This window comes from Perkinsus marinus (genome assembly GCF_000006405.1).
Source record: "Perkinsus marinus ATCC 50983 genomic scaffold scf_1104296934368, whole genome shotgun sequence".
Lineage (NCBI taxonomy): Eukaryota > Perkinsozoa > Perkinsida > Perkinsidae > Perkinsus > Perkinsus marinus.
The window spans coordinates 1-15,625 of record NW_003214825.1 but is presented as its reverse complement, the minus strand read 5'-3'; the positions used below and the strand labels follow the sequence as shown (position 1 = coordinate 15,625).

Here is a 15,625-nt window from a genome sequence, read left to right as displayed (position 1 = left end):
TATAGGAACTCCTGAGCTCAGCAGCTGAGGAAAGCGATTACATATATTCCTACTCCAACACTGTATAGGAAACTCCTGAGCTCAGCAGCTGAGGAAAGCGATTACATATATTCCTACTTCAACACTGTATAGGAAACTCCTGAGCTCAGCAGCTGAGGAAAGCGATTACATATATTCCTACTCCAACACTGTATAGGAAACTCCTGAGCTCAGCAGCTGAGGAAAGCGATTACATATATTCCTACTCCAACACTGTATAGGAAACTCCTGAGCTCAGCAGCTGAGGAAAGCGATTACATATATTCCTACTCCAACACTGTATAGGAAACTCCTGAGCTCAGCAGCTGAGCTCAGCGATTACATATATTCCTACTCCAACACCGTTATTTTTCCAAAAATATTCCCCTCATAATAAAAGCGAGCACGACGTAGTTGTTATTACTATTAGGGCATAGGAATCGTATCTGAGCAACTGTTTGTGTCGAGAAAGGCTTAGTAGTAACCATTGATAAACAACAATGAGGAAGAATATAATAATTTTAATGGAGTTTCACGGGCGGCCCTAGTGATATGAAAAACACTGGTGGGAAATATATTTCACGACTACTGCATATCACCGCGTTGAATATCGCGTTTTTCACTACACGTAAAACTCCAACATTTAATTTACTATTAATTGTCGTGAGTATTGATGAACCAAACCCGTAGGAAATAAGTGGAATCTAATCTTATAACACCTCTTACATCATCAACGACTAGCGCAGCTTGTGCTATTAGCTGAAGATATAAATAGAAGTGAAATAACACAAAATGAGGATACGAACCTAGGAGATCTCAGCTGAGATCACCACATTAATTTCTATTTATTTCACTATTGAAGATTCAACACTTTTAATCTCGAGTGCAGTGCTGCAAAAAAATGTTCGCTCTCCTCAGCTGAGCTCAATAGCTTCCTCACTAATCATAGAATTTCACATACGACTTGGAAGAATATATACGATAAGTGTATTGAAACTAACAAGGATCCTCCAAAATTTCATCAGAATTTTCATATTCTCACCAACACCTGTGATGGAGCATGTACATATTTTACCACACTGCTCGAGTGCATGAGTGTATAATTCGAAACTGTCATTGGTGTTGGGAATCGGGCGCGCGCTATCGACAATTATGAAACCTCAGGTTTCAATTTGCATAACGGCTCGTCAGCCGTCCGAACTGTAGCTACTGTAGCGAACTGTAGCTCTTTAACCTTCGCACTGTAATATAGCCAATACTACGTACCAGTGTTCCGCCCGTCTCTTTGCGGGCTCTGTTTATTTGTTTGATTGGTTAAGGTTGATGAACGTTCCACTTGTGACTCGTATAATCTACCATGTCAAACGCGTATAATTCTGTTTCCGCAAAAAAAGCCGTCCGAACTCAGCAGGTGCCGTCGATAGTGGCACGCTGCAAGAATATACAATCGTCCAGAACTGTCCAAAACTGTACTCGATCGAAGGACCTCCATTGGTTCAAGGTTTTGGAGTTCTGGACGCTGCCTATTCAAGCCTCCCCTCACCAATTCCCAATATAAACATTCAGACTCAACAAACTTTCCGTTTAACAACATATCTTACAAGTTTTGGCTTACAACTGTTCCGTCTCTCTTCCGATACCCATCATAAGCATTGTGAGCGTTCTTGGAAAGCAAGAACTTCTCTCAACTCTTCTGTATTATCGCCTATGGCACATACCTCCGCTAGCCAACGTTCCTCCAGTTGTCACTGGTTGTTTTATCTCTCTGAAACTCCTTTCAAGCTCAACCCCGTGGACCCGTCTAAGACTATGTTTTGTTATCTCCTCCAACTCTCGTATGTCCGAAATTCGGGACCATTGATGACTGATTTATCAAAGGAGACAATCGAGTCAGCATCAATGACTTGAATTACTTGTTTCCACGAAGGGGAATCATCTCTCAATGGTGTGCCAAGCGGTCTCGTCAACCGATCAGAAACATTATATTGAGAAGGGATATGACGAAATTGCAAATCAATATTAGGACGACATTCAATAATATCAGAACATGTAGACTTAATTGCGAGTAATCTAGTAAGCTCTGGCTTAGGTGATCGTGAGCACATCTTCTGGCCGTGGCCTGGTAAGACTGCTCTCAAACGGAATAATGTAATACTACTATCACCGAGGATGACAGACCTCGTGACTTTGGATCTCGATGCCATGACAATGCTATACAACTGCTCAACACCGAGGCGCATTGCTTCCAATTCTCTCCTGGGAATCGTGCCTCCCGGAGTCACACTAAACTTAGCGAAGAGACGCGCACCCGGGCCGACTCGAATATCAATAGCAATGCAGGCCTCAGAGGCATCGACGAAGACAAATAAGGTAGACACATCAAGATAGCGAGGGGGAGAATACAATCAGATTGCAGGAATGAGTTACATGCAGTAATGGTACTCAATATAATAGATGCCGTCTCCTCGTCCACAATGTCCGTACCGTCTTCGAAGTCCTTCCTCCTCTGGTTCACTCGCTCATGAGCCAGCCGAGCCGACCATTTGAGCTCCAAGGACACTTCCGCGAAAAGACCCATGGGGTCGAAGAACTTGCCAAATACTGATCTCAGGGCAGACTCCGTGACCTCGGACTCCTTCGTCAATCCTATCTGGCGCAACCGCACATCGATCACGTCAATTCACTCGCCACAGAGCCAGTCGTAACCAAGCTACACAAGTTCGACAGTGTCAAATTGGCACCTTCTCAGATGTTACATTCACGTTTGCCAGAGTGACATTCAACTTTGTCAATAAACGATCAGTTTGTCAATACACGTTTAAGTTTGGCAATAAACGCAAAAGTTTGACAATAAACGCTCAAGCATAATGTTAAACTTGAAAGCTCTACGTTTTGTGATGGTCGACACAACTATTGTCAATAATATTCTTATGCTGTAGCCAAAGCATTATGCTCCTTTAGCCGATTAGCACGTCCAACTGCACATGCGTGCAGAGCTCCTGTGGACCCAGGGTGTGAACACCCTGTGAGGCTGATAGCTCAATCCTACTCCTGCAATGCCGAGCAAGATTCTTTGTTCGTCGGGTTGTACTCCCCCATCACAATTTTTGGTAGTTACGTATTGTTGCCTCCCCATTACCCATCCGAATCCTGGGAGCTCGAGCCCTAAATGTCCCACTTTCTAGCCTCGGCGCACCGTTTCACGCTTGTTGTCTGCATCGTTGTCTCCTGATGCTTTCTTCATAAATACCAAATCCACGGCGATAAATGGCGTGTTTGGCGATCTGTAACCTCTGTGACTTATACTCTCACCTTATATTATCATGTTTTCTGCTGGCTCACCTAGGGAAGACGAGTATATCTTCCAGTCATCGCATTCGGCGTGCCAAGATGGCGCACAAGTTCATACGTGCGACGTGGCCCGCACTCGTGACGCGATCGATTTCGTTGTAGCATAGAAGGAGCTCATTATAGAATATTAATCAGTCAAGTAAAGTAATCTGACCGTTATTATGCTACACTCTCTAACCCTCATTGCTGCTCTGTTCATCGGCAGCTGTGCTCATGATGAAGCTGATCTGTCGTTGGCTATATCAAATGACGTTCCGTGAGTTCTCCCACTCGTTTTTACGGCATTCTGTTTTCGGTAGGTATAACAGCATGGAGAATTACAAGAGCTTAACAGCATTGGGTGAGAGGCTCCAACTAAATGAAGATATGATTATCATATTATGATAGGTGATCCGCCATTGTATGAACGCCCCGTTGGTTCGTGTACAGTTAGCGGAGGCGTGCTTCATGATTGCCGTTGCAGCGCGAGACCCGAAGTAGCTATCGTCGGCTTAGTACGAATATATCTCGATATTTCTCGCAGTGAAGCGTTCTTCTCAGAATGGCACAAACGTGGTGGTACTCGTCTGTGGGCTAACATGCGGTAGAAGAATTTTAAGAGAAGCTGATGGCGTGGGAGCTCTAGGAGGACATCATTGCCCCTCCTCCTCACTTGGCCCGACTGCATGTCGATCAGGGCGTTGCTGCGTTACGCCCAACCCCGTGAGTGATAGTGATGCTGATGATTTCATGAGCTGAGATTCTCATCCATCTTAGAAATGTCTACCTCCTATGCTCGCCGTCGCCATGGGGGAATACGGCACTATATGCATGTATAAGAAGTGAAGATCACCTCGAACACCATCTTCGGGTGTTACCATCTTCAAGTGACGCCCTTTTTTACGATGTGATCTGTCAATCCATCGTTACAATACACAATCACTCTGTCTGCTGCACGACATGGATATCCACTCAGTTTTTCAGCCCTCATAGGCTTCAAATGGGGATAAACTATCTCTTTTTTTGTACGCGAGATTGCCCCATCTGTTGAGGAAAGATAGAGGCAAGTTATGTCTGTGCTGCATCCGATCAACGACTTTGATATGTATAATCTATTACGCAATTCCTATTATCTAAGTTAATACTTCGAATATTCTGAGTAGCTTAGGAGTACGTACTTGGGTTTCAATCTCCGATTTTTTCAATCATCATCATTTTTCTGGTTTACTGGTAAGACTGTTGATTTGCACGGCACTCACTGGTTTGACTGCATCGACAGCTTCCCCCGGAGAGTGACCCTTGGCTGCAGGAAGGGTTGGTACCGGCAAAGCCGATTCACTTTTCATATTCCGCACGGAACTATGTTCTGAGCGCACTCCCTGCTTATTGTCCGGGTTACAACTGTATCGATCAACACAACCAAGTAGTCGCCCGATAATATAAGACTCATCAGGCGAGTTGATTACTTTAATCATCCCAATGCTCCACTCCTTGACTCTCATCGCTGCTCTATTCATCGGTAGCTGTGCTTATGATGAAACCGCCCTATCGTTGGCTATATCAAATGATCCGTGAGTTCTCCTACTCCTTTGCTTGCAACAATCCTTTCTCGATAGGTATGCCACCGTGGGAGAATACGAAAGCTTAGCTGTTTCGAGTGGGATGCTCCAACTGAAGGGCGTTATAATTGATGAGCTTCAGGTCCATTGTACGAGCGCCCCAGTGGTTCGTGTACAGCCAGCGGGACCATGCTCTTTTACTGTTACTGCCAAGGAGGCGAAGATGCTGTTGGTGGCATTGTAAACTCCCACCTCGACGTTTCTGTGATGACGTATTCTTCCCAGGACGGAGGGAAAGTAGTGGCATTCGTCTGTGCTCCATCATGCGGTAGAAGGACTTTGAGAGAAGCTGATGATGGCATCAGAATGTTAGGAGGAAAAGGGGGAAGTTGCCCAGCCTCCGCACTGGGTCGGACCGAGTGTCGATCAGGGCGGTGCTTCGTCGTGCCTAACCCCGTGAGTGATGATGATGTTGCCGAGTTGACAATGCCAACTTCACTTTGTGGATTATTGTTTGAGAATTTCAGGGATGCCCATCAGGCATGTACGGCTATAACATGGGGGACTTCGGTGCTATATGCATGTATAAGAAGTGATGGTCATCTCGAAGAGCTCACCTCCAGATCATCATTCTGGAGTATCCCATCTCGAAGTGGCGTCCTTCTCTCTATGTGCTATGTCAATCTGTTGGCACAGTCAGTCCGTCAGCCTTCCCACGTTTTTTCACTCAATCCGTCAGTCTTCATAGGCTCGTTTGCTCGTGATGGTATTTTCCAACTCTGTCCTCCTCGTGAACATATGTGAACTGTGAAGTTCACAGGTATATCGTTCGAGTCGTGCTACGATCGTGATATATCAGTCGACTTCCTCTTTCCTATATTCCTGATCGGACTTGTTGAGAGCCCGTGAAACTACGAGTTGAGTCTGCGATGCGTACGATTAACGATTCTGTTCCGTGAAGCATATCATGAGGTTCGTAATTTCGGAGCTCTTCATGCGCCAAACATCTTACCTCCTTCGGTGGTTCACACTTGGAATTTGATTTTCCGATTTCTTCTGATATTTAGTCACCAAAGGAGTGAATGTTGGGTTGCACAAGAGTTAGTTATCGATAGCTCTTCCAAGAGAATGACCGTTCAAGAGTCAGTGAACGATGGAACTAGCCGCAACGTCGCTCAGCTGTGTCGGACGATAGGCATATGGTCAACTAATGTGTCGGTGACAAAATGGAAATTTTGGAAATTCTTGTTAGTTTCTGGGCACTTCTGGCCGCCTTCGTATATGAACCCCTAGGGAAAGCGAACATAGTCTATTCCAACACTGTCGCTTACTGAGCAACACTAAGTGAATTGCTTGGATCACGCGTTGAGCTTCAATCTTTTCCCTCCTACAATAGGAGGGAATAGATTGAGGCCGACTGTCGGCCGCCAGCATGTCTGCTGTTGCCTCAGCAACAGCTAAGACCTGGTATTGCCAATGCGCCTCGCGTAGAAGTCTCATGCTGGGATGCCTGTGGAGGACTTTTTCTGATTTTTTATCTGTAAGTGACTACGTGCATCGCGAAATTTTTCTAGGATGAGTGATAATAAACCACTAATCCCTATCGAATAGAGATATTTCCCATTGACGTATCTCCTGAGATTCTCTGTCGCTGAGAATAATGAGAAGGATAAGTGCGACTATGCTGGAGTGAAGATGAGTCAGCAATATTGCATTCGCGTCGAATCCGAGAAAACTCTACAGACCCAATAACTTAAGCTCATTATAGGTAAGGTGTCAATAATAAGCATTAGAATATACACATTGAATGACTGATGTTATAAACACAAGACTGAAATTGATCAGAAAACAGATGGAAAGATCAACAAAGGCATCTTGTCTGAGGCATGTAGACTATCAAAAAGAGAGAAGATCAGAGGTCACAGTTGCATGGCACATCAGTTGCCGAACAGACGTTGGGCAACTTATAAGTCATACAAAAGCTGCCAGGAGCAATGCTTTCGCAGTATTGATCACATCCTCTAGCTCCAATCTCGGCGGTGGTATCGGCCAGGGTACTGCTTATAGTATTAGAGATAGTCATCGAGTCAGTACTTGTCACGTAATCAGTAGTAGACGCAGCTTCGGTAGTGATCACGAGCTCAGTGGTGATCATCGGCTCAGTGGTGATCATGGGTCCAGTGGTCATCGTGGGTTCAGTGGTAATCGCGGGCTCGGTAGTGGTCACTGGCTCCTGGGAGGTCGTAAACTCAGTGGTAGTTTCGACCGGTCTCTGGCTGGTCGGTAAATCACCACAGTAGCAATGTATATCACTTCTGAAGCAGACAGGAGGAGTTTGCCAATGCTTGCAGTAGGAGCCGGGGTCGTAGAAATCGCAGTATGTAGAAGTTGTGACGCCTGTCCCATTTTGTTCTTTATTTTAAGCTTTGTGTCAACGCTAAGGCTAGTCAACGAATTACTGCCTTGTTGCATAAGTATTGCTATAATCAAGTTTTCCCTTTAGTATGTCTGAGCAGCTGAGTTCCCAGTCCACGGCGAATCACAACAACTTTGGTACCCTTCAGCAGGATGTTAACGTGCACACTACGGACGAGGCTTCTGGTTCTCAGCCTGGCTTGGCTACTACTGGGCAGGATGAGACTTCTCACCGTGAGAGGTCTAGATCGCCTGAGGTTGTCTTAGATGCAAGCATGGCTCGTCGTTTGCTTTCTGAGAAGCTAGGTGTTGAGCGTGACTTGTTGGTGTTTATGACCTCTACTGAAGCTAATGCTCTTATAGACTCAGTTGACGATTTGTCCCCTCGTTTGGCGCTGCGAAGGTGCTGGGCAGTGGCTTCGTCTGAAGCTGGATCTGTTAGGATGATGGGTCGGTCAGCGCAGCCACCGACTCAAGGACCAGTCTACCATGCCGAGTTACCGGTGGGTTCCAAGACTGGCCCTTCTAGCACCGTCTCCTTTGATCGACTTTATCACGATTCTCAGGATCATCGTTCTGACGTCAAGACCATGACTGCTATCGGTCAGCTTCCGATCCCGGGTGATAAGGTGTTTCAAGGTCGAGATGACGCAAGAAGTGTCTCCTATTTCTGTCGAGAGCTTGCTCTGACTGGTCAGTTGTATGCTTTGAATAGTGAGACGATGTTTCGTTATGTTCTTAGATGTCTATCCAGTACTGTGAAATCTGAGTTGTATGACTTTCTGGAGCTACAGGGTCTACTCATGGGAGCAGACTCAGTGGCCAGACTCGTCAAGGTCGAACAGTATCTGGTTGGCACTTATGGTATTACTAATGATGCCGTGAGGTATCGTGCTCGTCTCGTACGGTGTGTTCAAGGGAACACTGAGAGTATGGGGAGCTATGTGAGCCGTCTTCGTGCTCTGTTGGTAGAGGGTCGCTGTATAGGCATCCAGACGAGTCCATCAGAGACCTTGGCGAGATTCACTGAGGGTATGCGTCCTTCGTATAAGAAGATTGCTACTACGGTTTATCCCCATGTTCGGGATGTTAATCAACTTGCTGAGAACCTGATCCTTTGGGAGGTCCATCAAGCAGCTACCACGACTGGTATGAGTGGTAGTAAGGATGGAGTGAAGGTTCTGAGCGATACGTACGATGATAGTCAGCCGGTTGTATCTCCGAGTCTAGTTGAGTCTCCGCAGCGACCGACTGATTGTGGTGGTTATAATTCTACTGACCAGCAGAAATCTGCTGTTGTCAGACAGGGTAATGAACAGGTTGCTAAGAACAGGAAACCTATTAAATGTTGGACTTGTGGTGGGCCGCATCTCCGTAGGAACTGCCCTTTAAGTCGACCTTCTGAAGGTGCTGTTCAACCTCAGAAACAAGAACCTGGTGGAGCTCCAGTTCAGTCCAAGAACTTTGAGTTGGTTGGTGTGCTTATGGACGAAGATGATCGTATACGAGAGCTCAAGATGGGAGACCCTTTGTTTCGGCTCGTGCTAAGGGAGCACGGTGGTCGAGGCGCCCGTGTCGAGTGTTTACTCGATACAGGAGCACGTGGTTGTGGTTATATCTCAAGGGCTTTGTTTGAGGGTCTTAAGTCTGAGGCCGTTATAACTGGAGAGTTGAAGCCCTGTGTTGGCGTTCGCTTTGGTAATAACCTGGCCAGTGGAGCTGATGGTGAGATTTTACTCACTATTGATGGTTACGGTGAGTTGCCCTTTAAGGTCCTCCCATCGTTGGAACCCGATGTTATCCTGGGTCTATCGGCAATGTCTCGATGTCCAGGGTTGAGACAGTTGCTATTGGGGTATTTGGCTGATATGCCTAATTTGTTGACGTTTGAGGTGGTTCAGCCAGTTGATGAGTGCCGTGTGATCAACCTTCCTTCGGATTCTGTATTTGTTAACCAAGCTAGTGATGGTTGTTATGAAGTGCGATGTCCTATTTTGGAAAGTGGTCGGATATTGCCATATGTAGAGGCACCTAGACGTCGTAGTCTGTGGAAGTCCACTATAATACATCGCTGGATAGCAGCCGCAGCAAAGGATGGTCGTTGGTCTGAAGTGTCACCCGCTGAAGCTGTGTTTGTGTCTGAGGTTGTATTGGTCTGCAAGGACCCACAAGTTGGGATCCAGGATCCTGCCTCTCTTTCTGATGCGCAGATCAGGAAGCTCTATCGAGTGACTCTTGATTGTAGGAGAGTTAATAGCTTGAAGCTTTATGAGCAATCATCTGGTCATTATGTGTGGCTCCCTGACCGTGATGTGGGTTGCGCAACTCCAAGTGAGGTAACTCAATCTCAAGCGTCGGCCTTTTCGTTGTTAACCAAATGGCCTTTGACCTGCCGTGGAGTTTATTTCAAGTTGGACATCTCCGATGCTTTCGGGTCGGTGAAGATTGCGAAGGATCTTCGGCGATTGTTCTGTGTCCGTACAGCCGATTTGGCTGGAAACACTAAACTTTGGTGTTGTAATCGTATTCCTCAAGGTTGGAGGTATTCACCTACCTATTTTGCTAAGGTTATGGAGGTATTCCTATACCGGGTACGTCGAGTGCTTGAGCGAGAAGGCGTGGTGGTTCATGTGGTCAACTTTCAGGATGATGTGCTCGGTGGTTGTCCTGATCGCCGAAGTGCTGAGCTGGCTATGCGTATAATCATAGAGGAGGCCTCTAAGTGTGGCCTGAACATCCGTCCGGAGAAGTGTGAACTTGGGACCACTGTGTCGTTTTGTGGTCTACGGATCAGGGGAACTATGGTGATGCCCTTGGAGCGTTCGCCTTTGACTAAGGCGGTGGTTGAAGAAGCTCTTCGTGATTTCCAAACCCAGCGTGATGAGGTTGTTCGTCGGAGTATCGTGCGCCGTTGGTGTGGTAAGTTCCAATGGTTGGCCCGATGGCTTCCTAGTGATCTACAGAGCGTGTTAGCTCGTCTTCATAAAGTTGATGTTATGAGCGATGACGCTATGGATCTGATGACGATATTGGCCGATGCATACTTTGAAGGTTTGGTGGCGTTACATGTTCTGGGCTCTGATGCTGACTTTAAGATTATTGGCTCTGTTATTGTTGCTGACTGTAATAGAGACGGTTGGGGTGCTGTTCTCTTTAATGTCATCGAGTATCCAGAAAGATCGGGATTGTTACCTCGTGCGGTTACTAATGATGCTCCAAGTGAGTGGTTGCGAAGCGCTGATGTCTTGTTGAGGGCTGTTCTTGCTGAAATGAAGGTTCACCTTCCTGAGGGCAAGGCGGCGATGATTCTGCCTGTTTCACTTGGTGGTGGTGTCTTGGGAGAAAGAGAGCGTAAGCGGAGTAGCACCTATAAGGAGAGAAGGTGTCAGATTCTTGCTGTGCATAAGTTTCTACCGCTTCTGCACAGCCCTTTGGTAGTTGCTTCTGACAATAAGAACAGCGCGCTGTGGTGGCACTGTTTCGAAGATGAGTATGCGTCCACGGAGGAAGACTTCAGACTGGCTATGCTTTTCCAGCGACATGTTACGGGTATTTGCTGGCTGCCTCGTGATTGTGTTTCTGTGGTGGATCGGTTGGCGAGAGAGCCTTCTTTCCCTGTTGAGGAACCTTCTCCTTTGACAGTTAATGATGATAATGACGATCCTCTTCGAGTCATGTTGAATGATGCTCTGGGATCTGATGTACTCAGAGTCGCCGTCGATGAGGTCCCGTCTGAAGGAGTCAGATCTTCTGGTTCTGGTGGTGATGTTTTTACGGTGGCCGACTTCGTTGGGTCCGATTATCTTGATCTACAGAAGGTTAAGCTGGAGCAGCTACACTGTGTTGAGACTGCCCAGTTTGTGGATAAGCCGGGGTTCTGCTCCTATGATGGAGTATTGTATCGTGTTCAACGCTTTGATCACTTCGGTCGGTTAGTCAAGCAAGTGGTTGTGCCTAAATCTATGAGGGCTGATCTGGTGTCAGCTCTGCATTCAGAAACACACCTGAGTGGCCGACAGCTGAAGTGGTGGCTCTCTTCCTTCGCATGGTGGCCTAAGATTGGTGTGCTCTGTGTCCGAGCTCGAAGTTCATGCCCTGTGTGTCAGAAGATCGATGATGGTGATCGAGTACAGATTCCTAGTGGTACTAGACGTCCCTCGAGGACTATGTCCCCATGGCGACGTGTAGGAGTTGATCTGCTTCATTTGGGCCATGGTGGGATGATTCTCACTATGTGTTGTGACTTTTGTTCTTATATGGACTTCGAGCCTGTTGAGGACCGTTTGCACTCGACTCTTATCAAAGCCATGACGACGATATGTTCAAGGTGTGGGTGGCCTTTATATGTTCAGAGTGATTCTGAATTTCGTAGTGATGAGATAACTGGCTGGGCCTCTCGTAGTGGTATTCGTAAGTGGACTTTTGGCTGGCCTAATCATGGACAGTCAGGTGGTTGGTATGAGAGGAGGCATCGTATGGTTGTAGATGTCTTACGAAGGTGGACTCTGGCATCTGGGGATCTTTGGCATGATCCGGTCGCCCTTGCATATGCTCGATGGGTTATTAACCATAGTGAGATTGGCTCTTCTGGTATATGTCCTCAGCTTGCTATGTTTGGCAAGGTAATTACATTGCCTTGCATGAGAGCTCCTGAGCCTACGGAGAAAGAGGATGAGCCCGTTGGTCCTGCTAGGACAGTTGCTGATCTACTTCAACTGGCTGGAGAGATCGGGCCGCAGTATCGTATTGTGGTGGCGCAGTTATTCAACACTTGGTTGGACATGCGTGAAAAGGTCAATCCGGTGATGAAGGTGGATCACTCATTAAAGGTTGGACAACAGGTTTATGTGTACACCAACAGGCCATCTAAGCTGGATTCCTGTTGGCGTGGTCCTTATTTTATAGTTTCGTTGCTTGGTCGAAGTGCTACTTTGAGTACGGAGCGTGGACTCGAGACCCATTATGCTGGTAACCTGAAGCGTTGTAAGGTTAGTGAAGAGAGCTCCGGGGCAAGGCCCACTAGGTTTGCAGCTCAGCGCTCGCAGATTTTGACTCGTGAGTTACTCAGAGAAGAATTCCAAGTTCAACGTGCTGAAGGCCAGTCAAAGAAGCGTTCAGCGGCTGAGGTGAATGCTGAGATTGGCAGGCTCCATAAAGTAGCCCGCCGTTAAGGGGACGAGGATGTAGAAGTTGTGACGCCTGTCCCATTTTGTTCTTTATTTTAAGCTTTGTGTCAACGCTAAGGCTAGTCAACGAATTACTGCCTTGTTGCATAAGTATTGCTATAATCAAGTTTTCCCTTTAGTATGTCTGAGCAGCTGAGTTCCCAGTCCACGGCGAATCACAACAGTACTGATCACACTCGAACGGCAATGGTGGAGTCCTTTCATCTGTTGCGAGAGTATACACGACGAGGAGTGTTAAAATGAGTAAAAAGGATAGCATGTCAAATATCAAGAACTTCCTAAAAAGATATAAAACATGTTGACCGAGAGTTCAGAGTTAGCGGATCATCACCCACATTCTCAACTATAGACTAGTTGCGAGATTCTCGTTCGGTTGGAGTTTTCGTCGCATCACTATTGTTGCGCAATTGCTTGCACAATCATTGGTACATGGATCTCTCAAAAATGGTTCAATGCGCGTAACACAAAGCCTCTTCCACATGCATCTTCGCAGTGTCACTGCATTGATCTCAGAACGTGTCGCAATCCAAGGGCACTGTCGTCGCCCAATGAGGCGTAGTATGCAACAATGAGTCTTCAAAATATCCACTCTATCTTTGAGGCTCAAAGTTTGAGCTATTCCTTGGCGAGTTTCGGTGAGAAGCGCATTCGGACTTTACTGTGAGTAACGCGCGTTAGGACGTGTCAACGCTAATCTTCAGGTTCCCGTGCATATCAACTTCTGATGGTCTGGCATAGCGGCCCCAGTCGCCGAGAACTTCGTTCAAAAGAATAGCTCTCATGCGACCTGATGTGTTAAGCATGGCCCTGAACACCTGTTCGAATGTCAATAAATTGTTCGTGACGGGGATCTTCATCTGGGGCGGCTATGTCACCCCAAGATATGCCTTAATGGAGCCTATCGCTCTATCGAGGGCAGCTATGCCACTCCAAGGTATACCATAATGCAGCTGATTTCTCCATTTGGGGCAGCTATGCCATCCCAGAGTATGCTATAATGCAGCCGATTTCCCCATCTGGGGCAGGTATGCCACCCCAGAGTATGCTACAATGCAGCCGATTTCTCCATCTAAGGCAGCTATGCCACCCCAAGGTATGCCATAATACAGACGATATCTCCATCTGGGGCAGCTATGCCACCCTAAGGGGCGTGGAAGTACCACTACCACGACCTGGGAAGTCGTCTCCAATTGTGACCCTGTCTGTCTAGACTCCTTTGTGCTTCGTTATTTGCCTTTTGATATTACTTTGATCTACTGGTGTAAGTTGCGTAGGAGATCTAGGCAAGTGCGTCCGGAATCTTATTCATTCGTAGCGTCTCGCTTTAAGTACGCGAGTTGATCGATATTCGTAGAGCAGAGGGGCTCCTAAAAATAATATAACCTACCAGTGGCACTATTATACTCTACTTTATGGCAAAATTGTACCAAAATCGATATCTCACTGCTATAATCACTGCTAGATGAATCGACTCGACTCCAGCTCTTGTGTATACTAGCTAGCTCAGTGGTACGGTAGTGGCACTAGCAGGTTGTAGGGTATTTAGCTATTGTCGATCGATATCACGAATATAAGACGGAGGTAAGTCAAGACAGTTAAGCCGAAGGTCGATAGAACCGATCTCTAACTGAACCGATCGAAAATAGATATACGAGGAACTGAGATAACTCAGATAATGGTAGAACTATAGCACAGTTATACTCGATCCATCAGACTCTTGATAATACGGTGTGAAGTCTATGGATAAAGCCTTGCACGCGAACTCATCTTCATGAACGCAAACTCATCTTCACGCACACAGACTCGATCCAGCACGCTCCCCTTAAAGCTTATAACGAGGAGCTCTACTAATCTCCTCAATATGCTCCCGTACTGTCTTCTTTCCCCGGGTCAACATACCCGGACCTGACTTCGACTGTCGAAGTTTGATATCGCCTTCACAGTATCCCTCCAACCGTTGGAGGGGTACGTCGTCTACGTGCCGATCTCGCCGTTACGGCGTAGATCCTTTCTGTCAATCTTTACGGATCCCCAATCTCCCATCTGCTTCGGCTCTGTCTGCACTGCCGGTGGAACATGTAAAGTTCGCTCTCCATTCTTGTCTAACGGATGACCTATACTATCTGTTAGCAGCTTCGCTTATTGAAGAGATTGAGCCGGATCACCCATCAGCATCCAATTACCTCAGATAAACGCTCGACCCTGACCTATACGGGTTCCCGAATATAGCAATAACGGGCAGCGGACTTCGAGGCTCTCAGGTATTCAAGGAAGTTAGTCCTCCCGATTCTCCCAAACTAGGTTTTGAACGATATTGTGGAAACGTTTCACCTCACGGTTCGAAGGATGCTAGGACAAGAATAAGTATCAATGTCGTTGATATGATCGTACAGGTGAGCCAAGATTTGAGTACAGAATTCTGTGTCACCCGTGAGTAATGTAGGTGATACGATCGCTGAAGAATTCAAGTCCACAACATTTTGTCCGAACTTCGGACAAAATGTTGTGGACTCCGAAGGCCCGACACTATCAATCTCATAGAATATCAGGATCGAATGATGGAACGGGGTACAACACTTTTCGATCAGGATAAGATTGTGGAGGTGAGCATAGCTGGTGCTACTAGTTTTTCGAGAATCACAGCTAATAACGCAACGCGTCCCATTACCCACACAGGTTACAAGAGAAGCTCCGCAGCTACGACGCTTACCAACAACAAACCACTATATCCTTGTCGAAACAAGCAGATTTGTGCCAGTCGAGCTACATCGCTCGACTCATCCTGATATGACGACTTATTTAAGAGGAGTTTTAGCATCTGATTTCGACGAAGGTACACTCTTCGTGCAATTCCTGCGGAGAAACTTTCAAATTTGATATCCCTATTCTCATCCTCGACTTTCAGAGCCCCCACACCACTTGATGACGTACTGGAAAAGTACTTCCGCCTCCATCTAGTAACTTCAACTCAAAGAGGATCCCCGAAGGTCACATGCACCTGCAAACATTCCCGAGATTGGGGATGCTGCGCTCATGGATACGCGGTCGAAATTCTCAGGGGGACTAAGCAGAGGTATGAAAAGACATATGATATGGGTATAGGTCAATGTCTGATCG

At 46.6% G+C, this 15,625-nt stretch overlaps 3 protein-coding genes across 3 annotated transcripts in view; 1 reads left to right on the top strand and 2 right to left on the bottom strand.

Annotated features, from left to right (window-relative positions):
* The window catches only part of Pmar_PMAR022567 (conserved hypothetical protein), a gene marked incomplete at both ends in the record, with an annotated part of 7,998 nt that extends 6,887 nt beyond the window's left edge, over positions 1–1,111 (bottom strand). Inside the window, 2 exons of the mRNA XM_002784878.1 lie at positions 745–777; positions 1,094–1,111. Coding sequence (XP_002784924.1) covers positions 745–777; positions 1,094–1,111 — 51 coding nt within the window. The remainder of the gene's footprint in view (positions 1–744; positions 778–1,093) is intronic.
* Positions 1,112–6,830: 5,719 nt separating this feature from the next.
* Positions 6,831–7,095, bottom strand: Pmar_PMAR022566 (hypothetical protein; the record flags this gene model as incomplete). The annotated part of the gene is made up of 1 exon (XM_002784877.1): positions 6,831–7,095. A coding segment is annotated over one exon (265 nt), but the record flags the coding sequence as incomplete, so codon positions are not given.
* A 316-nt stretch (positions 7,096–7,411) lies between these two features.
* Positions 7,412–12,493, top strand: Pmar_PMAR022565 (hypothetical protein; the record flags this gene model as incomplete). Its single annotated transcript, XM_002784876.1, has 3 exons — positions 7,412–11,449; positions 11,675–11,771; positions 11,808–12,493. 3 exons carry the CDS (start codon positions 7,412–7,414, stop codon positions 12,491–12,493), a joined length of 4,821 nt encoding a protein of 1,606 aa, XP_002784922.1.
* Positions 12,494–15,625: the final 3,132 nt, after the last annotated feature.